This window comes from Coenobita brevimanus, chromosome 64, assembly GCF_032717465.1.
Source record: "Coenobita brevimanus isolate Jiangsu-jjx chromosome 64, ASM3271746v2, whole genome shotgun sequence".
Lineage (NCBI taxonomy): Eukaryota > Metazoa > Arthropoda > Malacostraca > Decapoda > Coenobitidae > Coenobita > Coenobita brevimanus.
In genome coordinates, this window is record NC_137017.1 from 574,768 (window position 1) to 599,474 (window position 24,707).

Genomic DNA, 24,707 nt, shown 5'->3' on the forward strand with positions numbered 1-24,707 from the left:
AAATACAGTCAGCGTTTCTCAGCCAATTTGTTTGTGTGGCTTTATTGGTACAAAATCGACTAGAGTTCATGCATCTTAACCTGGTCCACATTTTCTTCCTTTTGCAGTTTATTTTACATAGATCAGTAACAGAATAAGATAATACTGCATCTTTACATACTTCCACCATATAGTATTCTAGTGCTAGTCTGTTGTTACGACAGAGCATTCAAGATGTAGAAATGATAAGTTCAGGCCATGTTGATGTGAAAAAAAAGTATTCGCCAGATTCTCCTTAGCCAGATGATCAAATATGGAAAAGGTTCGTTCATTGTACTATGAGTGTGTGATAATGAATCCATCCGACTTGAGTGTGATCTTTGAAAGTAATTTTGGACCTTGTCCAAGTACCATGAAGTTGATATTTTGTCAACATGACTGAATTATAAAAAATACAAGTAATCCTGTACTTACAATTTTTTTCTTTTTTTTAACAAACGGATATCTGCCGTGATAGTAAGTGAACACGACATTTTTTAAGGTTCATGAGGAGCAGTCTTGGGTTTCAGTGCCATCTGTTGGTTGCGGCTGAGAAATGTTGACTTTATATTTTTCACAAAATGTGGCTGTATTTACCAGCGCATCCACAGTAACACGTTACTCATTAAATCTGATCTGCTTGTTTTAATGTTGTTTTACAGAATTGCCTTTCAGATTTGCCTTAGTTTGTGAGCGTTCCACTGTACAATCATAAACTGCGTTGTCCAGATATTATGACTGTAATATTATGACTGTAATAATGCCTTGATTTTCTTGGATAGGAGTTCCCCGTGACTCCGCCAGAGGGACAATTTCCACCTGAACTGTGAGGGGGGAATGGCTGACTTAAACTGCGAATCACATTTACGCGACTCATTAGGTAGAAATTCCAGCCTTTCCACCTCGCCGTAGCAGAATGACCAGCGCTTGAAGTATTTCGGCGAGTAAGTCTTCGCCCTGTCGCTAACTTCACACGGCTCCAGTTCCAGATACTCGTCTTTATGCAAATCAGTCCAGGAGTGACTCGTGTTATTTCTGACCAATCGGACTGTGTCGTCCTTGGGTGGCCCTGCTTCCGAATCCTGGTGTATCTCCTCAGCGGGCGTACTGGTTGGTTCTTCACTCGGATAAAGCGGCGGACTGGAGGTCGTGGGTGGTTGGGGCGAAGGTGACGGAGGTCCTGGTTGGTCGGGGTGGTGGCGGTGGGTCAGCAGGTGACAGCTCTGAGGCGGGCAGCAGGAGTTGGAGGGGGACATACTCTTTCTCACTCCCGCCTGCGTTGGTGGATATCGTGAGCCGGCCACTGATCTCTCCTGCAGTCAAGACAGACCCACACACCAGTTAGTGTTGATAGTGGTAATTATAGGAGTACTAATGCTACTAACCATTACTACTGTAGCTTGTACTACAACTACTACAACTACCACTACTGCTGTTGCTTCTGCTACTGCAACTACTACTACTACTACTACTACTACTACTGCTGCTACTTCTACCACTACTACTACTATTATTATTATTATTATTATTATTGGAGTTTATTGCTCACGTAATGCCTCTCAGGGATGAGTGAGGCTGGCCACTCTCATCTTAAATGTCAGGACCAACTTGCCTAGCCCCGGGCTCCTACGCTTTTCATGGGGCAACACAGGATTAGATTATTATTATTATTATTATTATTATTATTATTATAAAGTAATTATAATAATGATAATCATCATCATCATCATCATCATCAGTCCAGTCCAGTATCTGGCTAAGACACTGGGGTGGGTAGGATCCATATATTGTTAAAACAGTATATTCCTCACATGCCCAGTTCCCATCTTTAGTGAGGCAGTGCATGCAAGCAGGAGAAAACAGCCCCATTCACCCACATTCACTCATTCACCAGTTGTATATCTTGGGTTACACTAAGGCAGATTTAAATATCCACAATCAACCTTTTCTGATTACTCTGTGGTTTACCTGATCACTCTACTACTCACCTGTTTACAGATCATTTACTACGCATCATCTCTCCTACTCCCTTCTCTATTCCATGTATAGTTCTTTCCAACTTGGATGGTCATTTCTCCCTTTAACAGAAGCCTTCTCATTCAATTCTTCCTTTTCACTAATCTCCCACTTTTTCTCAATCTTTTCAATCTACCCATTCGTTTCACTAGTACGTGCTGTTCTAACCCCTAGGTCCCGATCTCAGTGCTTAGTACACCCCTGGCGATTCAGTGGTAGACGTCGGGCTCAATAGACTATCGACTAGTTTTCGTGCTCCTTGAGCACTATCCACCTCTCCGTGCTACATAGTTTTATTTTTTTATTTTTTCACGCCAACTCACATGAGTCACACTCTCACTACTTTGCACTCGCTCAGACAACCTCAAAACTCGTCTCTCATCAGTGTTACAACCCTTTCCGATGTTCTTACTCCTTGCACACCTTGGGCCTTCTGTTTTTCATTTCAGCTTCCTCTGGTAAAACATCTAACCTATCGTACACTTCTTCCCAGATCTAGGCACACCCGGGTATTCCAGTCTAACCCCCAAGGATATCCCTATCGATTCATTCTTCTGCTTTCTGTCTTTTTGAAAACATTCGCTGCAGGGAATGGAGAGTTTCTAGTCCTTTCACTCCTTCCCAATTTAATCGCCTTTTATGACAGCAAGAGATCTAAAAACAGGAACAGGAAATCACAAACAAAAAGAAAATTGTGTAACTTTGTATGTACGGTAATTCTAAAGCATCTTATCCATAAAGGGATATATTGCTTTTCATACCCACACACGAGTATTACAAGCACTATCGAAGCCATTCCAAATTGCTCAAGTACTGGCGATTCCAAGACCATTTTTCCTTGGCTATGAGTGGGCCGTTCCCCTGTATAATGAGTAATGTCCAGGTCCAGTTTTAGTCAATGGCTCCTGTACAACTCTCGGATTCTGAATTCATGAAACGAGGCTCGCATTCAGCTGGTTATTACATGATAGTTCGGTAAGATATCATAACACTTTGCGAGAGTTTCGAGAGTATAAAGAAGCCGTCACGACTCTACGTGGGTGCTGACTCGGAACCAGGGACGCTAAGCAATTTACTAGTATTTTACGAACAATGTGATGCCTTGAGAGGGAGTGTTACCCACGAAGCAAATCTTATATCATACGAACAGTGGTGGTGGTTCAACTTCCACCTCAAGCATGCAATATTCCTATAAGAATTTTAGACTTTCTGGTATTGGTAGGGCGAGGGAAACGGGTATAAAACTGGACATTCCTAACTAAATAAATAGACGGATAAATAATAATAATAATAATAATAATAATAATAATAATAATAATGATAATAATGATGATGATGATGATGATGATGATGATGATGATTTTTATTATTATTATTATAATGAAAGTTTATACAGGCAGATTTTCTCTCAGTGATACTTTATTAAACGTGATTGCAAGTTCGGCATCACATAACTTTTTTGCAATGCTTTCTTGTTGTTTGATGGCTCGTTTTGCTTCTCCCTGAAGCTTAGTGATAATTTCTCCCTAGGCGGCCATGCCATTGGTTCTCTGGATATACTCAAGACCAGCGACACACATGGAATTATGGTTTCCTTTGATGTGGAGTTACTTTTCACGAATGTACCAGTCGACCGAACTACTAAGTACATCCTTGACAGAGTGTACAGAAATGACGACACCCAGACCTTGAACATACCTGAAAATATACTGCGACAACTACTGGAAGCTCTTTTCATCTATCCGAGAGCTATTCGTTACTACGAAGTGGATGGAGTTGCAATGGGGTCGCCTTTGGGGGTCCTTTTTGCCAACTTCTTGATGGGGAGCATCGAGGACCAGATATTTGCTGAGGTGGAGAAACCTAGTGTGTACTGCAGAGACATCGATGGTATCTTCATCAAGGCGAAAGAGGAGAATAGGTAGAAGCCCATCGATGTCGCCTTCAGGAGTTGACTGGACTACGTTTCACAGTGGTGAAAATCAACAACGGGACTATGTCCTTCCTCGACGTATTAGTTAACCTTCTTTGCATAATTTTACAGATACTTTTATTGCAAATGCTCAGACGAAGTTACATCCATTGTGCCACCTCTCCGAGCTTTCCTCCGCGCTACAATGGCATCTCGTAACGCTCATGACTGGACTGTCACACTGCCATATTGCAGAACTTCTGCCTATCAGAATTCTTTTATTCCCCGAACTGCATCTCTTTGGAACTCGCTTCCCCAGAGTAGTTCCCCCCCAAATTTCAACCTACGGCTGTTCAAATCAAAGTGTTACGGATTTTTTATGAATGAAGGACACGTATCTGGTGTATGGATTATTTTTTTTATTCATTTGTTTTTCCTTCCTCTGTTCTTCTTTTAAAAGAAGAAGAAGAAGAAGCATCATTCAGTACCACTGTTCGTATGAAAGCTGGCAGCCTGGGACACTGCTTCAGTGGCGACAGTGAGTGCCCCCAAAGATACAAAGACTCCATTATAGGTCCTGTTATACGTAGGGCACTTACCTACTGTAGCAGCTGGAAACAAGTCATTCAAGAAATTGAGTGAGCTTTGTAAGTTTTGTCCATTAATGGATTTGCCAACAGGGACATTCAACGAGTCACAAAAAGAATTATGGAAAAGTGGTACACAGACGCCAAGAATAATAGATCACCACCAAAGGACATCAGTCTGTACTACTGATCTATATTTTCCCGCACTTATAAAGAGGACGAAAGAATCATGAAGCATGTTATCAAACGGAATATTAAGCCAACCGATCCCAGTGCAAGTCAAGCTAATCATCTACCACAAAAGTAAGAAGACTTGCCAACTACTTCTAAGGAACAGCCTCGTCAGGAGGAGGGCGCCCTTCAGCGTTCACATGTTGCATATAGGCACACCTGTAAAAGAGGTAACTGCGCAGCCCTCCCATCCACCTCTATATGTATGACGACGATGAAGCTAGTCAGTCGGCTGACCAGCCACAGATATGCAGGAGCCCCTAGGAACCACTTGCAGCAGGAGCACCGTGCCAACATCACCAAGGAAGACCCTAAAATGAACACTGAAGTTCTGGCCTGTAGCGACAACCGCCGGCTCCCTGTACTTGAGGCATTGTATATCAAGGAGATTAATCCTCCAACCAAGCCCAAGATCTGCAAACACTGCCAAGCATGAGGAGATCTGCAGCAGGCCAGAACACACGCCCGACTGATAACGTCAGCAGCCACCGTAACCCAATAGCCAATCAGAGTGCTGTAATTTAAGCCTCACCTCTGATTCGCCACTCAGGTAGGTATATAAGATTCCTTACCGACCACTGCTGCCCGTGCCCCACCAAGTGTGGGGAAATATCCAACAACAACAATAACAACAACCACTGCTGACCATTCCTAATTCCTACCAGGACTACAACCCAAGTAAGATCTTCCCTTCGCTGATGAAGGTTCTGGAGAGCCAAAATTCCAGATTCCGCAGTAAAACAACTACAACATAGATGACGCCACGAGAACCGAGAACATGACCGCCTACGGAGAAATCATCGCTATGTTTCAGGGCAAAGCAAAACGAACCATCAGGCAGCCAGAAAGCATTGCAAAAAAGTTACGTGATGATTTTTTTTTCTTTTTTTTTTATGTGGGGAAGAAGGAACCAAAGGCAATGAGCCCGCAAAACTGTTCCTTCCAAGAGAAAAACAATATACAAGAGAGAGCCAAATTCAAGATCCATTCATTTCGAGATGCCTTGACACACTGCGTTTGAAAGACTGGAGATCATAGGAAGCAGGAAATACAGACAGAGGGAGACAGTTCCAGAGTTGACCTGTTGCATAAATGAAGGACTGGGAGTAACGGTTAACTCTTGCATTAGAGAGTTGGACAGAAAAGGGGTGAGAGTATGCTGCAATCACGCTTAATATAATAATAATAATAATAATCGTATTCTCATGTGGTTACAACTCACCTTTTTTTTTCTTTAAATAGAGGCGAAGATGCACTTGACAGGTTGGTGAAGATTGGCTGAATGCAACATGTCCGAATAACATTTACTAACCCAAATTTCCCCCTCAGGTATATGTTGTTAATTAATAATGTTAACAAGAAGTAACGTTGCATTCAGCCACTCATCACCGACCTGCCAAGTGCATCTTCGCCTCGATAAAAATACGAACTGAGAATAGGCTCCATCGCACCTTTGTTATACCAGTTTATACAAATGGTACGATTATATTCTGTTTTAACAGATATATTATTTGTCTTTTATGAACATATTATAATCACATCAACATAGACTACATAGATATTCTACAGGATAATATTAGCGTATCATATACATAAATAAGCTTAGTAACGGTAAGGGCATGGGGTTAGTAAACATGCTAAGCTGAAGGGAATACAGCTTTAAATATGAATATATTACATCGCTCCATCTTGGCGTGGTGATTTGCCGTCTGTATGGAGAATCTCCTGGTCCTGCAAACACACACACACACACACACACACACACACACACACACACACACACACACACACACACACACACACACACACACACACACACACACACACACACACCATATTTGCTACTCAGTGAATAATTAAATGATGGGTGCCTTAAATGTACCAGAAGAGTAAAAATTGAACAGTTCTATTTTACGTATATGTAGTCATCTTGTCCCAAATAACGTCACTGATTCTTCCTAAGTTTAGGGCAGTTAATTTAGGTGCAGTTACCCGTGCTTTGTTTATTCCGAGTAATTAAGGTTTATTCATGCAGTCTCCCTAAAAGGCGTAATTAGGAATATTGATTTTTATCTGCACAGAGTTTTAAGTTTAAATTTAAGAGACGGGACCCGACGCACTTTCCCCCTCCCTCAACACAAACAAGCAGCATTTCACGACGATGACGTCTTTTAGGATTTATTCTTGCGATTGCCAGACGATTTATTCAACTTTAGGAAAAAGAGTGATAGAAATGGGAATGATTGCACACTAGCGCAGTAGGGCGGTGGGTGTATTGTTTTACTTAGTGTATCTGTTTGTTAGTGTGTGAACAGTGCAATTCAGTACAGCTTGATCCAATTTGGTCCAAAGTTGGTGGAAGAGTTGAGGGTCTGGGAAGGATGAAGTGATTTGATTTTTTGAACAAGAAAACAATCAAAGTCATAGGGGGTGGGTGTTGCATCGTGCGTACTCCTTGTTGAGACTACAATCCATTCACTAAAGGGGACATCTCTTCTGAACATGATCGTCTGGTGGCAGCAAGAATAGCACTAAAAGGACGTGCCCGTATTGGAGAGGTTGAAGGACTGGCAAGTTATAGTCTACAGGGCAAAGCAGTAACCAGGGAAGGGCCAGGCAAGGATGGGCCGTGTTCTCATGGGTTCAAGGGGGGCTTGTGGCACCTCCTTCTTAGCGATCTCTTTAGCACATTGTACCTTGTTATTCTCTCTCTTTCTCTCTCTCTCTCTCTCTCTCTCTCTCTCTCTCTCTCTCTCTCTCTCTCTCTATCTATCTATCTATCTATCTATTTATCTATCTATCTATCTCTTTTCATTCCAGTGATTTTATTCCTGCTACTTCCAGACAGTATTTATTCAGCATAGGAAGAGGCAGCAAGCATTGAAAGAGTTAATGGACACTGTTTGTACAACAGATAGTGTCCTTAAAGCTTAATAAAATCGTCTGACAAGCATGAAAGAGGCGTCACAGAAGGGGTTAAAGTGTGATGTTTAGGAGCAGCTCTACTGGTAACGAAGAAGTGCTAGTTATAGAGCCTACTGTGCTGACTAGAATACCAGCTACTCAAACTCTACGGCTGTGGTGGCTCTAGATGAAAGTAACCGCCCGTGTTAGCTAAAGTATACAGCTTTCAGTACTTAGAGATAGTGAAAGCGGATGATGAAGGCCGCAAGCGTTTACCCTTTGGCTGCTACGATTTCCCTCAGCTGAATGAAATCGTCTGGAGTCTGTGAGCATAAACGTAATAGCCATATGCGTCCTTAATGTGTGTTTTGTGTGACCTGACTAACCCTTAACGTACAGTGTCTTATTTATGCATGTGATACTTGTTTTTGCGACTTAATTAACCTTTTAAATACAATGATGTCTTATTTCTCCGTGCTTTCGCCAAACTGTTTTATTCAGGTGTGGGGAGAAGCCTTGTAGTGAAGGAGTCAACAGTCATCATTAACCCTTTCACCACATAATCCCCCGTGTTTTGTTTATGCTATTACCAGACGATTTCATTCGGCTTTGGCACAGCCTCATATGGATGAATAAAACTGATGAAACTAACGCCATGCCCATTAAAAAAAAAAAGAAAGAAAAATCTAAGGAAAAGCGTTTGTGTCGATGAAAGCAGAGTATGCATGGGAAAATGTTACGTTGGCTGATCTGTGGGACTTGGGTCTTGGGTTTCGTGGACTTTGAAGGCTCCCTGGCACCTTTTCCTTAGCGATTTACTTTGCCTATTGCACCGCCGTATTCTCTTGTGTGTAAGTATCTTTCTTTTCTGTAACATGTGCTTTCGATCAAAAAGTACCTTACACCAGGTGCTCAGTTTCACAATGAGCGTTGGTGATTGTGTGTGTGTGTGTGTGTGTGTGTGTGTGTGTGTGTGTGTGTGTGTGTGTATTTTATGACAAATATTTCTGATTGGATAGTGTATTTTGTTTGTTCTATGAAATTCATTCTGTAGGTTACACTGATTAAAAAGAAATATATATACATCCATCCATGAAAAATTAATGGAGAAAATTTTCAGATGTTACATTCATCGTTTAAAAAAATGCAACGACTGATGCTTGTAAAGATACGTTTTGATCACTTGTACCGCCAAGAGCAAACATTCGCCGACAATCCCCTGCCAGTACTGCGTCGTGTCGCCATATTTGCCGGACTCTCCCACGAACCGATTGGAAATAAGCCCACTACAGCTCCCCCTCCCCCCGGCCAGAGCCCTCACGACAGTTAACGATACCGTCCCAGGACTTCCTTAGATGATTCTCTGTGACGAGTTATATTTAAAAAGATTCTTAAGTTGAAATTTTATAAATACTTGGTACATAAAGATCATTTATTATTATAATGATATGTTAATAAAGTGACCTGATTAGTCTTTTAAAGCCTTCTTTTGCCCTTTTCGGGCGAAGAGCTCCGAGGGTCCAGCAGTAAATAGTGTGGCTGTTTTAGGTCTCATTCTACCCTCAAAAGACAGAAAGTATCCTTCCGTCTGCTACTCTTTTGCTGTGTACTTCATATTGCTATCACAAAAATAATTCATGCAGACCTTCTAGTGCCACAGCTGGCAGAGAAGTGTCGGCCGACTTTTACTCGTGGCTGTACATAAAACAGCAACTGTCAGTCCCATATTACCCCACCCAAACCACGTCGAGGGGTGGTGGTCCATGGCTAGGTCAAGGCCCACAGATGGGTCTTGGACTAAGTTACCCCAGACTAGAACAACGAAGGGTAGATGACCAGCTTACCCTCCTGGTGGCATTGCATTATCGGAACACCTCCGACCGCATCTTGGACTTCTTAACCAATGCGCACAAAGCACGTCCATCACTCCAATTCATGCCTTTAGCCACTAGACCACCAGGCGTCTTATTATCATTAACAAGACTATTAATCTCTACCGTACTAGGACGTATTAGTTTGGTCTCGCTGCTGACACACTGTTTTATTCAACTTAGGAAGCCTTTTTTTTTTCGAAGTTTTTTTTTTTCTTTCCGAAGGTGATTAGTTTAGATTTAACCTTCATTAACCCCGTCACTGCAAAATGTATCCCCAGAGCTAGAAATCAAAACATCTGGCGGTAATGAAAGGAAGTTAGAGTACACAAGGCGTCGTGGCACAGAAAGAGTTAACGCTCTACACTATGCAAAGGAAAGTAGTCAAGCAGGGGTGTCAGGGAGCCTCCAAGACCGTCGAGAAAACAGTACTTACAGTAAAGCCGATGTTCCTGAGACAAAGGATGAATAGCATCACACACACACACACACACACACACACACACACACACACACACACACACACACACACACACACACACACACACACACACACACACACACACACACACACACACACACACACACACACACACAAAGCAGGCTGATGGTGAAGCAAAAGAAATGACTACCAATAGCAGTCTTATACGTTTGTGAAGCAGATCATTTAGTATTTCAATTCAGGTTTTTCAGTGAGGGGGGCAAGCTTATCATGACTCAGACACATAAGAATATCGCCCAGCAGATAGGCAGCGGATAGTGAAGCAAGAACATGGCTACCAACTTTAGTCCTGTAGGAATATAACATTTTGGATTTCAATTGTAACTCTTTAGTGAAGGCAACTTAAGTGATGCTGAGACATGCTTAACATGAATCGAGTACGTGACAATAAAATCCTCTAACAACGGAATGTATTACACGACACACAAGCAACTGAGAATGAAGGAAGAACATGGATAATCATTGGGGTTTGTAAAGCAGATCTTTCTGGGTCTTCAGTTTTGGTTGCTCAGTAAGTGCAGTGTAAGGGATGGTGGGATGTGGTTTTCGTGAATCAAATCTACGACAAAAAAAAAAAAAAAAAAAAAAATCACTCAGCACGGGGTGGGAAGCATCAATAATATTTTAGGTGAAGAAGCAGATCATTAAGGATTTTCAACATTGACTCTTCAGTGTAATGCAACATAAGAACAGGTGGGCCATACTTATAGTGAATCAAATACACAACAGAATCATAATAATCACTCACAACATAAGGTGGGAAGCACTGAAAATATTTGAGGTGAAGTAACAGGTGTTCTATACCTTTTGAACTAAAGGGATATCACGGCGAGCGGGGCCTCTACACTTGGCTGTGCCTGCAGTAAACAAAACAATAATGTCATAATACACACACACTCAACGGGGCAGCTCAGCACGAAAACAACATTATTGATTATATGGGCAAAATACAGAGATGATTACACACAGTGGCAGAATATAACGCAAAGCTGCCTGGGGTGCGTTGTGGCCAGGTGGTTCATTGGGTTTGAATTTTGTCAGCTTGACCAGTGCAACGTCATGCCTGTGATACCTACTTGCAGATATTGGATTGCATTCTGATTCGCTTTAGCATTTCGTAGCACCTTATCCTTAGCGAAGTATTTTGCATTACAACTCAACATCCTCTTGCATGTCATCGATGTAAACTATATCAATATTAAAACGACATCAGTAACATACAGTACAAAGTTACGTTACGATATGCAAAATAAACACCAAGGAAGAGGTGCTATATAACCTCCTGTACCATTCAGAGCATAACGCTAAGCTTAAGCCTGCAGTGGACTAAAGATCAAAGGTTCAGATTCGTATCCGGGTAGTGAATGAGCTGTGACAAACAATTCCAAATCTGTGCATGTAGTTACGTATTACAGGTGAGACACTTTCGACTGTGGCTGTACACCGGTTCCTCAAGGTGATTATAGTGAACTTTTTTACATTTTTATAGCTTATACCCAATAACTGAAGTAGGGAAAGGGGTTGGGAAGGGGCAGGAGGGTGCTTTTAACTCGATACAAAATGGTATATCACATGAGCCTGAATGGAAAATTGAAGAGCGTGAAGGTGATTAGAGAGAAGAAAGAAGAAGAGCCAAACAAGACATAAAGGGGGGACGTAGGAGAAGACAACAAAAGGCTCCTAAATTTATATTGCATTATATAGGGACATACAAAGAATGAAGGAGAGAAGAGACAAAGAATGAAAGAATAAGACATACAACAAAAGGCTGTCTTAAACCTGTGTATGTAATTGGATATACTGTAAACTTACACAATAACTCAACACTGAGCTCTTTGGCCACAACGCTCCGTTCAAGCAAGTTTTATTTATAATTCCGTCTGTGCAAAAAAAAAAAAAGAAAAATGAGAATGAGCTTGAACGAACTAGTGAATTTTAGCTAGAGGCAAGTGTGCTGGTGGAAAACATAACAGATGCTGCAGAATGATGGTAAACTCGTGAGCCATATCTTCTTTTCGCTCTGTTTTCCCACCCCTGGCTGGAGGAAGACGTAGTCAGGATATCAACACCGAGTGAAGGCATCTTGTCAAGTGTTAATCCTTTGAAAACCACCCTCATCGATCAATCATTAGAATCCAGTAGCATTAATTTCTTGCATTGTTAGGGGATCAAAATGGAAAGAAGAAGGCCTGTAGACTGCATGAGGGTTATTAAGGCATGGTTGAATTTACTCAGTCCCAAATTTGGAATACGTTACACAACAATATAAAGTTATCCCAAGGTCAAAAATCTGAGTGCACACGGGCAAGGGGGCACACACACCAAAGACTTGTCAGATATTAAGGTGGTGATCCGAAATTACGGAAAACATCACGAGGGACAATTCATGGTGAAAGTTTTACTCGTGGATTCTAGAAGAGCTGATGAAAGGTCCTAGTTCAGTGTGAATCCCTGGCTATGACTTTTATTTTTATTTTTTTTTTTTAATATACAGTATATATAGCCAGGGATGGGGCAGTGGGTGAAGAGAGACTATCAGACTTGATATGAGAACCGAGAAAGTGGTGGGTAAGGCAAAGACCCTTTTTTTTTTTTTTCACATCAGTATTAAAACACATGACGGAGAAAGAAAAGTTTGGCGCTTCTACCTCGGTGTTAATTATTTATGAAAATTGACCTTCATCAGTTAGGGTCAGTTTTATTATTACGAATCTGTGGCTCACGAGTGTACAAAGACAACAATGTAAAAAAAAAGATAAAAGAGAGAGAAAATAAATAATAATAGAGACTTGCTTTGTTCTAGTAAAGAATCATACATAACAAATTAGTAATGATAAGAGATCTTGACACATTAATGTCACATATCACTTATTACTGCTTGCAGCGACTACTCTTATTGTCAGTATAGCGACAAATACAGCAGAGGCACATGTTTTGCAAGCGTTAGAAAGTTTGACAGAAAGATAACTGGAAAACACAAGCAAAAGATTATACATATTTATAGATAACGTTTATGTATTGGTTTATAATAATTACAGCATTTCATGAGTCAATGGGATGTTATTCTCGTGATCTTATGAGGCTCACTATACGCTTTTTACCTGGACTTGGCCCAAATTTTCGTTTTTTTTTTTTCAGTATCAGAAAAAGGCAATAAAACGACTCTATATCCATAGCACATCTTTGTGACCAGCACCATAGTCTAGTGCTAATCTATAGTTACAACTCAGCCTTCAAGGTGGAGAAATGGCAAATTTAGGTTAAGTTAGAGTAAAAAAGAGTATAGCACCTGTTCCTCAAAGATTCAGTTTGCACATAACACCTCAGTATGACTCTCTTGTATGATACGTACCCGACATGGACACAGTTTGCGTAAGTAACATGCAAGAAAATACCGGTGTGTCATATGCAGAAAAAAAATGGTAAGGAACAAGTGTCAGGGAGCCATCTAAGTCCACGAGAATAGGGCCTTAATATATGTTCCTTAGAATACACTGTAGAAAATGTTATAGTTCGTCCACCTTAACTTGGCTGAGATTTTCGTCCCTTTGTACCCCATTTTCCCCAAGTTAAGTGCAGAATAGGCGGAACTACGGCTCTATACCCATTCCGCTACACTTCTTCGTGACTAGCGCCGTATGTTAATGTTCCTATCGTATTGCAGCTCTGCATGAAAGCCTGAGAGATTGCAGTTCTAGGCCAAGTTAAAGTGGACAGAGTATAGTTACCTTATACACCTTGATTCTTCCACGACGGTGTTCCGATGTCATTACTACTACTACTGCTACAACTACCACTACTTTCTCCTCCTCCTCCTCCTCCTCCTCCTACTACTACTACTACTACTACTGTTACCCTCTCCACTACGATGAAGCTTTTATCTTTTATACTAGCTACCTCCGGACGATCATATTCAACATAGAAGAGACTTTTCTAGTGTAGAGGTTATAATCACCTTCATTAACCCGTTTTCATTAACCCCCTCCTTAAACCCCATTCATTAAACCCCTCCATTAACCCCATTCATTAACTCCCTCCATGAACCCCATTCATTAACCCCTTCCTGAAACCCCATTCATTAACTCCATTAACCAACTTCATTAACCCTCTCGGTACAAGGCGTCTCTCCTTAGCTGAATAAAATCGTCTGGTGGTAGCGAGTGTGAGATGTATAAAAGACGTCAGCGTACAAAGGCTATCTCTCTCTCTCTCTCTCTCTCTCTCTTTCTCTGTTTGTCTATCTATCCATCAATCTATCTGTCCCTCTTTCAGTGTATCTATATCTCTCGCCATTCGTGTTGTTTTGGGGGAGAAGTTTTAGTGCCTAAATGAATCCTAAGGGAAGTGATCTGTCTCTCCCCTCTCTGTCTGTATAACTGTCTGTGTGTCTGTCTGTACCTACCTACCTACCTATCTACCTATCTATCTCTCTATCTGTCTGTCTGTTTGTTTATCACCATTCCTGTTATATTGTGAGACGTCTTAGGACATGAGTGAGTCGAATGCTAGGAGTTTCTTTCTCTTCTCTATGCTCGTATCTCTCTCCCTCCCTCTTTCCCTCTCTTTCCTTTCTTCCCTCCCTCCCTCCCTTTCTCCCTCTCTCCCTCACCATTCGTGTTGTTGTGCGAGACGTTCGAGGACGATCTGAGTGAATCCGAAGCAAGTGTTCTTCGAGGCGGCTCCTGGAAGCGAAGCGGACACAGGTGTACGAGCAGCTTCCTCACGTGCCTACTGCCGTACCGCTGGTGGCGCCGGAAGAGCACGTACATGAACCTGGGGAGTGAGAAAATAAAGTTAGAGGAGGGGGAGGGGGAGGAGACGAGAGAGAAGGTGTGAAATAATTTTAAGAGGTGTGAGGAAAGAGAAGAGGACAGAAGGTGAGAACTGACAGAGAGAGAGAGAGAGAGAGATGATTGAAAACGCCTTGGCCACAGATCCAGGATCATCCATGATTATATTCTGACCGACAATGTAAGATTTTATGCATATGAGTAAGCCCCCCCCTCTGTCTGTCTGTCTGTCTGTCTCTCTCTCTCTCTCTCTCTCTCTCTCTCTCTGTCGTTAGAATCGTCATGAAAAGAGAGGTACATGCGATATGAAAGCGTTCGTCTCATATCTTTGCCTTAACTGCCATATCGATATACCGTTCATACACGTTTTCATCTCCATCCACTACCCTGCCCCATCCACCCTCACACTGGACCCTCACCCCTCTCACAACACCCTCACTCCTCACACTACACTCTCATCCCTCTCACGACACTCACCCTCTCACCACACACTCACCCCTCTCGCCACAAACTCACCTCTCTCACCACACACTCGCCAATCTCTTTGCACCCTCATCCCTCTCCCTACACACACTTCCCTCTCACTGCACTCTCACCAATCTCACTGCTCCCTCAGCCCTCTGACAACACCCTCACCCCTCTCACTACACTGTCACCCGTCTCACTACACTCTCACCCCTCTCACTCACCTTCACTCCTCTCACTGCACCTGCATCCTACTCACTACACCTTCACCCCTCTCACTACACCCTCACCTCTCTCACTGCACTCTCACCCCTCTCACTACACTCTCACGCCTCTCACTACACTCTCACCCCTCTCACTCACCTTCATCACTCTCACTACACATTCACCCGTCTCACTACACTCTCACTAATCTCACTACACCCTCATCCCTCTCACTGCACTCACCTCTTTCACCACACTCACCCCTCTCGTCATTTTTCTTACGCCTCTCATTACATTCTCACCCCTGTCACTACACCCTCATCCCTCTCACTGCACTCACCCCTCTCACTACACTCATTAATCTCACTACACCCCTCGTCCCTCTTACTGCACACTCACCCCTCTCACCACACCTGTACGAAAACCTCATATTACTCGATCACCTCTGAAGCATTTTTACCCTGTACATCCTGACCCAATATCGCACATGTATCTAGAGTGAGGACATTCAGAACACGTCTCGTTTATTCCACTAGGGACGCGACTCAGGCCAGACAGGAAGCTCAGGGTATCGTCCCCTCCCCTCCTCTAACTTGGCGTTTCAGGGCAGGCTTCAAGTTTCGTATATTATCTGTACATCTAGGGAGTTTCTTTACTAATCTCCTAATTACCTCGATTCTCTAGTACTGTATGTCCCGTATGTAGAGGTCCATGTAGTTATAAATACACAAACACAGCGCTGCCACTTTGCTCAAACTTGATGCCTGCTCGTAAATACGGAACTAGGGAAACTTTACGATCCACCCCCACTTCCTGTACCGAAAGGAGGTACGGGGATGCTTGCAGCCCAGGTGTTGAGCGATAACGTCACTACATCCTTACCTCAGGACAATGAGGAAGGCCTTCTGCCTTCCCACTTCAGCTTGTTATAGGTGTCCATTTCAGGCATGCAGTGGGTGCCGTAAGTGTGTTCTGTACATTCATATGTTTGTACTCTTTCGATTCATACCATTGACATATACTATCTATCTATCTATCTATAGCCCGACGCCCTAATCCCGCAAAGGGTGGCCGCAGACAAAACGCCTCCAAGTCACTGTCACCCACCATTTGACTCCCCTCGCCCCAACTCACCCCCCCCTCCCTCATATATCTCTCAACTCCATCCCTCCACCTCATCCTCGGTCTACCCCTCCCTCTCCCTCCCTCCACCTCACCTACACACACCCTCTTAGTCAGTCTTTCATTCTCCATTCTCTCCACATGTCCACTTTGACAAATTCTAGCACATCCATTAGACCACGTCAACTTTTCCATGCATGCTTTTCTCTACAGGCACACCTTCTTCATTCAGACTTTGCCAGCACAGGTAAATTTAATTCTAGCTATCGCTCTTTCTCTGTGAAGGTCTTGTTCTTTCAGTGGACCTCGTAAGGTCTGGTATAGGTACTGTACAGTTTACACTGTATTTTTCCCATTCCTATGGATGGCTCTATATAATTAAACTGTATGCAAAACTTATTATATACTTGTTTAAATAGTATTACGAAAATGAACTTTGAGCTGAGTTACCCCTTCGACCCAAGGACGTCTTTTAATTGTTTTGGTTAACGTAATACGTTTGTATTTATTTTAGGAAAGACATAGTCGGGTTGAAGAGGTTACGAAACCTTTAATAAGAATCATATCAAGGTACAAAAAAACGTAAGCAGTTAGAAATGTACAGGTACAACACAGAGCATTAAAATGTTGGAGAAAAATAGGTATAATTCGTCCACTTTATATTGGCGATTATCGTCCTTTTGCAGGTTTTTTTTCGCAGGCCACTGGCAGAATAAAGCAGTAGTATGGCTTTACCCTTACATCTTTTATAAATACATCTGGATAAGCATGATCCTGAAGTGCTAGTATCTTGTAAAACCGAAAATTTAAACTGGATGGATGACAATTTTAGGTCAGGTTAAAGAGAACCTACTACAACATGATAATCTGGTGCAATTTTCTTATTACAACACAGCATTTGAGGTAGAGAGATGGCAGTTTTAGGCCAAGTTAAAATGGACAGAGTATAATATGACTCACGGGTCGAGGAGAAAGTTGAGTAGGATGAATATGTCGCAGATCCTGGACATGAAGGTGAAGCGTTTGTCCGGCCCCACCGTCTGCCCCACCAGGATCGTCATCTGGGGAGATTAGAGGGGTGGTTAGAGGAAGGTTAAAGCAGAGTTAGAGGCGTGGTTAGAGGAAGGTTTGAGGGTGGATAGAGAGGTGATTAAAAAAAGGTTTGAGGATGGAGAGAGGGGTGATTAGAGGGAAGAAGAGGAGTTTTGGTCAGAGGGTTTCATCGAGGAGACATTAGAGGGATGGTTAGAGGGGTGGTTAAAAGGGTATTAGAGGGGAGACTGGAGCGACGGTTTGAAGGGAGGTGGGGAGAGGAGGGGGTGGAGGGGGGCGAGGAGGGAGGGGATCGGGGATAGGCTACTTGTTAGAAGGAAAAGTCAGGGACATGATGTTGATAGAGGGGTTGTTAGAGGTTGTTACAGGGATTGTTAGACGGGAAAGGGGACAGGGATGAGGGGGCAAAGAGGGAGGGAACAGGGTTAGGTGAACTGTAGGCAGGGGGGGGGAGAGCAGGGAGGTGGGGATATGGGGATGGTTAGAAGGATTGATGCAAGGGAAGAGGATAGAGGGATGAAGATGGATGAGGAGGGAGGAGAGGGCAAGGATAGGGTTAGAGTGGATGATGGGAGGAGGAGGAGGGAAGAGGAGGATGATGATAATGAAATAATGGTGTTAGAGGGGAAAGGGAAGAGGGGAAGAAGAGGATGCGAGGGGAGGGACGAGGAGGGAAAAGGGACAGGACATGTAAGTTTGTTAGGGAGGAGGGGGAAGACGAAGGGGCGGGTGTGTGAAGGATTCTTGATGGAGTCAAGGATAGGAGGGGGAGAAGAGAGAAAGGAAAGGAGGGTGGATAGAAAAAGGGAGGTAAGAGGTAAAGAGAGAGAGACTGGTGAGAGAGAGGAAAAGGGAGGGGGGAAAAAAGAGTGGTTCGGAGAGAGGCAGAGGGAAAGAGGGAGAATAACCAGAGGGAGAAGAAGGAAGAAAAAGGAGACAAGAAAGAGGAACAGTGATAAGAAGTAAAAGTGAAAAGAGGGTGGAAGGTGTGTGTGTGTGTGTGTGTGTGTGTGTGTGTGTGTGTGTGAGAGAGAGAGAGAGAGAGAGAGAGAGAGAGAGAGAGAGAGAGAGAATGACAAACGACTGAAAGAAGAGTAGGATAAAAGAGGGTAAAAAGAGAGAGTGAAATAGGAAACGAGACACGGGGAGAGAGGACATGAAAAATATGGACATTTCTCCTCACGTAACGAGGTGAGGGGAAAAGGAGGAGAGGGAGGGGACGCGATTGGCAGAAGATGAGAGGGGGAGGAGAGGATAGGGGGAGGAGATTGGAGAGGGAGCAAGCGTGACAGGCAGGAGAGGGGAGAGGGTGGAGAGGATAGGGGGAGGAGAGGTTAAAGGAATGGGAGAGAAGGGAGAGATGAGAGGGGGGAGCAGGGAATACAAAGAAATACAAAATAAAGGAAATTGCAGCTGATTTATTTATTTATTTTTGTTTTTTAGGGGCTATTTTTTTGTCTCGATAAATATAGCAAAGCAGGGAGGCTCCACCCCCCTAATATCTGCAGCCAAACCCTACATGAAGAAGTGCGAAGGATCGTAGCGAATTGCAGTAAAATTCTCGTGGGAAGTTCTTAGGCAAGGATGAATGGAATGTATGTGTGTACTACTTCAGCTATTAAGGAAAAACAGTATTAAGCTGACATTAACTGCACAACGGCATTGGACACTGACTGTATCCTGCGTAATCTGTATCGATAAATATATTGGATTTTTTTTTTCCTTTAATCCACCGTGAATGTGTTTAGCCGGGGATTAAAGTAAGAGAATTATGCAGGCGACTTTTAATTGTTAGTACTTGATCACGGTATAACACAGTATAATGCAGTTTGTTCCGTAAGTTTGTAGTTCTGCCAAAAAAAAATGCTTTGTTTCATTATCTCCGCCAACGATATTGGAGGAGGCTATGCATTCACCTATGTTTGTCTGCTTGTTTGTTTGTTTGTCCACACGATATCTCCAAAGGTTGCCAGTGATTTTCAGTGAAGTTTTGTGGAAAAGTGGGCAATGGGCCAAGAAAGAATTGATTAAATTTGGGGAAGGTTCCAGATCCGGATCCGGATCCTATTACTCTGCACAATATACTGTAAGTTCTCAATGAATTTCAGTAAAATTTTGTGGAAGGGTGGGCCATGGGTCAAGGAAGAATTGATTAAATTTGGGGGCGGATCCGGATCCGGAACCGGCATTGGCGGAGGTATGCGCTCTTCGAGTGCTTTCAGTTTGACTAGTGACGTGAGTAATTTTAGTCGCCGTTCAGCGTATTGGCTATAAAATCATTGGCAAACTTTATCATTTAATTAAAGCAATGGATTTCTTCATCTGAACTGAAAACACATGGAACCGATTATCTTGCAGCATGGCACACTGTAATGCAGTGCTAAAATCTTAACACCTTCAATTCGATAACTGATTTTTTTATATTATAGTCTTGCTCCCAACTGTCGATTTTATCAGTTTTGGAAGGACCTATGTACTGTTGGTGCAGACGTTGATGGAGACTATCAAATGCTTCCAATTCGTAAAGCTTGTTCTTAGGCAAATTAAATCGTCTGGAGATGGCCAAAATTCGATACCAAAAACGCCACCGGATTGAAAGGGTTAAAATCATTTGAATAAGCACTGTATGTACCTTTTACGAGCTGCCTGCCCATGTTAGGTGTGTGTAAGCCAGCCTTTACAGTACATATTGTACATATATAATTCTCATTTAAACACATTCACACATTTACTTTCGGACGATACAAAGCTGTGAGTTTTTCTTTTCTCTAATCCACATCACGGGGGGGGAGGGGAGGTTGGAGGGAAGAGAGGATGAGAGACAGGGTGAGAGGGGAGAGGAAGGGGATAGGTGAAAGGGAAGACCGACAGAGAGGTAGGAGAGTGGAAGATATGGAAGAATCGTGAGAAAAATGAGGCAAGCGTAGTTCAAGTGTTAAAAGGAAAAAGGGAGAGGAAGAAGATGGGAGAAGGAAAAAGGTGAGTAGAGAGACAAAAGAGGGGAGAGAGGAAAGGGAAAGTGAAGAGGAAGAAGTGAGAAGGAGAGGGAATTGGGAGAAAAAAGGGAGTGGGAGGAGAGGCAAAGGATGAAAAAGGAAACTCATCAACCCTGGAATCGATCAGAGAGACAGACAGACAGACAGACAGACAGACAGACAAAGAGACAGACAGACAGACAGAGAAAGAGACAGACAGAGAAAGAGACAGACAGAGACAGACAGACAGAGAAAGAGACAGGAGAGAGAGGGAGAGAGATTCTAAAGTATAATACCATGCCCTCTGTCTCACCAGCTGCGGTACCCAGCACACGACGAAGGTGATGGAGAGCACAGCCATGAGCCAGGCGAAGGACAGTTCCTCGGGCGTGGCGTGGTTGTAGCCGTGGTCGCCGCTGCTGGAGGAGGCGCTGCGGCAGGAGGATCGTGAGTGGCGCCGCGGCATCAATCGCTCCCTCATGCGGCACAGCACGCGGATCACCATCAAGTTGCACCCCACGATCACCGAGCACATCACCATCCCTGCACCAAGGAAAAATAGTGAGCTTGGACAGAGTGAAGGTACTGTAAGCTCTTATTTAATACTTTCACGTTCCTACAGCTCTCTCAGCTGAATAAAATCGTCTGGTGTTGACTGGAATAAAATACTCGAAAAGATGCGATGAGGAGAGTGATAAAGTACAGTTAATACCGCGTCTTGTTTCATGCTGGTGTTTATTCAGAATTATATTCATACTCTGATAGGCCTGTGGTGTTTTATTGTGACAGTTCAGCTTTCATTTAAACAAAATTATTCATGTTTAATCGTCTGGGTACCCTGCATTACTTAGGTATATTATTTTGGTTAGGTCTAAGATATTTTATTCAGCTACGTGAAAGTGCTGTACTGCGGGCGTTATTAGCACGTACGAAGAAATGCATGTAAGTGGATAACATTTCACTCATCAAATTTCCTGATGATTGCTTTCACCAGTGTTTGCCTAATGATATGCTGCACTACTTGCTGCCTTTATCCATACTACCAGTGTCATGCCACGAGATTATTGAGCCTATGCTGGTGGTTAACTTATATTGTTCGAGGTGTCCAATTGGTATCATCGTAAACAAATGTGACTACTTCTTAAGACAGTATAACGTAGACCTGTAATCACGGCAAACTCAGTGACCCAGATGCACGAGGTGGTGGAGCATAATATAGAATCTCAGGATAGTGTGCTGACCGTAGGCGAAGATGAGGTAGGCGTAGATCCGGTCGAGGGGTTTGGTGCCGTAGCGGTATCGGATGCAGGTGTCGTTCTCGTACCAGAGGCCAAACCCAGCGAAGGGGGCGCACACCAGCAGCAGGGTCAGTAGCCACAGGCCCAGGATGGTGCGACGGATTACTGCATGAGTCACGTGCTGGGAAAGATAACAAGAGTGATAGAGAGAGGCAAAGAGGTGGTCACGTGCTCCGGGAATTTAAAAAGGGAGTCATGTGCTGCAGAGAAAGATAAAAAGAGTAACAGAGAGGAGTTAAAAGGGGGATCAAGTGTTGCGGGGGAAATATAAAGGCAGTAAGCGAGAGAGGTTGTTTTAAGAGGAGGGTCATGTGCTAAGGTGAAATATTAACTGAATGATGAAGAGGTGTTATGTTAGGAGGGTGATCACGTGGTGCGGGGAATGATAAAGAGTGATAGAGGAAGGGCACGATAAGAGGAGGGTCACGTGTTGGGGGGGAAAGATAAAGAGTAATAGAGAGAGATTGAGAGCTGGGTCACGTCCTGAGGGGAAAGATAAAAAGAGTGATAGAGTTTTAGAAGGGGAGTAATAGTCAGAAATAAAGAGGGAATCACGTGCTGGAAGGAAATATAAAAAGAATAATGAGGAAGGGTTATATTAAGAGGAGAGGGTATGTGACTAAGGGTACAGGAAAAGAGAGGGTGCGTGAGTAGCCACAGATGCAATACGGTACGTCAGATTACTACATGGGTTACGTGATAAAGGAGGAGTAGAAGGAAAATGAATAGAGATGAGATGTGTGGATAGAGGTTAGTGGACTGAGATTTGTGTATAATGAATGGATGAATGAATTAGTGAGGTAACAGTTAAAGTACTGAACGGAAGAAGGAGTGGTTGCATGGATGAATGAGGAATGATCAACTGAATGGCTGATTGGACAAACGAATGTGTGTTTGGGGAAATGAGTAAAATAAAAGATCGCGTAGATGAATGGGTGATTTCATGAAGGTAGAGAAGAATGAACGAAAAAAAGTGAATGGGCGAAGAAATATACGAATAACAACATGATAACCGAGACACAGGTCCAGGATACAATAGAAAGAGTTGTGTCAGGTAGAGATAATAACGAAGAAGAGGCAAGGGTTATGCTATTCAGGTGTTCTTATGCCGAATGGAGCAGCTATTACTCTTCCTGGAATGCCCGTCTTTACTGTGTTATGACGTTCATAGAAGTGATATGCGATGACGGAGTAGTTACAGGTATGCATGCAGACATGCGTTCATACATGCAGTTCTCTCTCTCTCTCTCTCTCTCTCTCTCTCTCTCTCTCTCTCTCTCTCTCTCTCTCTCTCTCTATCATTATACATATATATATATATATATATATATATATACACATACACACCTGTGTGTTTACCTATCTCCTTATTTGTATATCTATCTATGCATCGCATTTGTTTAATAATTTGTTCACTCAATTATTTATTTAGTTACTACGAGTATGTAGTAATGTGTGGAGACGGACCTTGTTATAGAGAAATATCTGAGTGCCAACCCTTCCTTCAGTTCCATGACCTTTGTGTGTGTGTGTGTGTGTGTGTGTGTGTGTGTGTGTGTGTGTGTGTGTGTGATGGAAATTGGTGTAGACGAAGGCTGCGTATATCAATAACTGTATATGCATGCATGTATATTTTAAGTAAATATATATGCCTATGTATGTATCAGTGTGGACCAGAACTAACCTTGGTATAGACGAACGGCTGAGTGAGTGCGAGCCACCTTTCGAGAGCCATCACCAATGCCACACAGCCCGACCCCAGCCCGAAGCCCCGTAAGACCACCCGCGCCACACACAGCCACTTCTTGGAGGGGTTGGGAAAGTAGATTCGCACGTTCATCAGCACCAGGGACCCCAGCAGCGCCATCAGGTCGTTCCCGGTCAGGCAGCGTAGCATGAACGTCTGTGGTGGTCAGGTTAGGTTGCTTTGAGGACGGAGGTGTGGGTAGAGGGATGAGTGTTTAGGGAAATGAGAGTGTAGGTTGAAGGAGTAGTAGTGGTGGTGGTGGTGGTGGTAATAATAGTAGTAGTATAAAAAAAAATTTGTAGTAGTAGTAGTAGTAGTAGTAGTAGTAGTTGCAATCCCAGGCTCATCCGAACGTGAAACCGTTAGACTGCAGGCTAAAAATGATCTTTTGGAATCCACCATCTTCATTTCGGGGGATAGGAAAGGATCTGCGGGGCGTTTGTATACCCGGGTAGCTCCGCCGGCTGGTAATATCGGTGCCACCACGTGAAGGCGTCCCTCTGCAACACCAGTTGGGTGGGAGTAAAGGTCATGCACATCAGTCAGATCACACATTTCTTTCTACTTCCAGGCGATTTTATTCAGCCTAAGATAGATTATCGACCTGGAGTGGTTAGATATTCATTAGCCACTACACTGCGGGGGACTCCTAAGCTGAGTAGAGTCGTCTAGTCGCAGCAAGAAAAATATACACAGTGCGTCATCGTAGGGAAGTCGTTAATGAGAGAGAGAGAGAGAGATGCTTTCTATAGCGCTGTCTCTCTCATGATGATATAGCCACGAGGTTACCAGGGACTGAACATACAGGTAATTCCACATCTCCATACCTGCTTCCTGTAGCGCTGTGTCTCGCTCTTGGTGATGATGTATAGAGCCGCAGCGTTGCCCAGGATGCCTAGAGCGTAGAGCACAGTGATCAGTATCTGCCAGTACACGTTCAGATGTCGCGCAGTGTCTCTCCCCGCCCCGCCATCTAGTTGGGGAGAAAGAAATGGGGGAGTTAGGAGAGACT

The 24,707-nt window shown here is 43.3% G+C and overlaps 1 protein-coding gene across 1 annotated transcript in view; it reads right to left on the bottom strand.

Moving 5' to 3' along the window:
- Positions 1-764: 764 nt before the first annotated feature.
- The window catches only part of LOC145404604 (prostaglandin E2 receptor EP4 subtype-like), a 43,518-nt gene continuing 19,575 nt past the window's right edge, over positions 765-24,707 (bottom strand). Inside the window, exons 4-11 of the mRNA XM_080276122.1 lie at positions 24,523-24,668; positions 23,633-23,851; positions 21,892-22,069; positions 20,964-21,193; positions 17,583-17,683; positions 14,651-14,814; positions 10,846-10,898; positions 765-1,331 (exon numbers count right to left, since the gene is read on the bottom strand). Of these exons, the coding sequence (XP_080132248.1) occupies positions 765-1,331; positions 10,846-10,898; positions 14,651-14,814; positions 17,583-17,683; positions 20,964-21,193; positions 21,892-22,069; positions 23,633-23,851; positions 24,523-24,668 (1,658 nt within the window). The remainder of the gene's footprint in view (positions 1,332-10,845; positions 10,899-14,650; positions 14,815-17,582; positions 17,684-20,963; positions 21,194-21,891; positions 22,070-23,632; positions 23,852-24,522; positions 24,669-24,707) is intronic.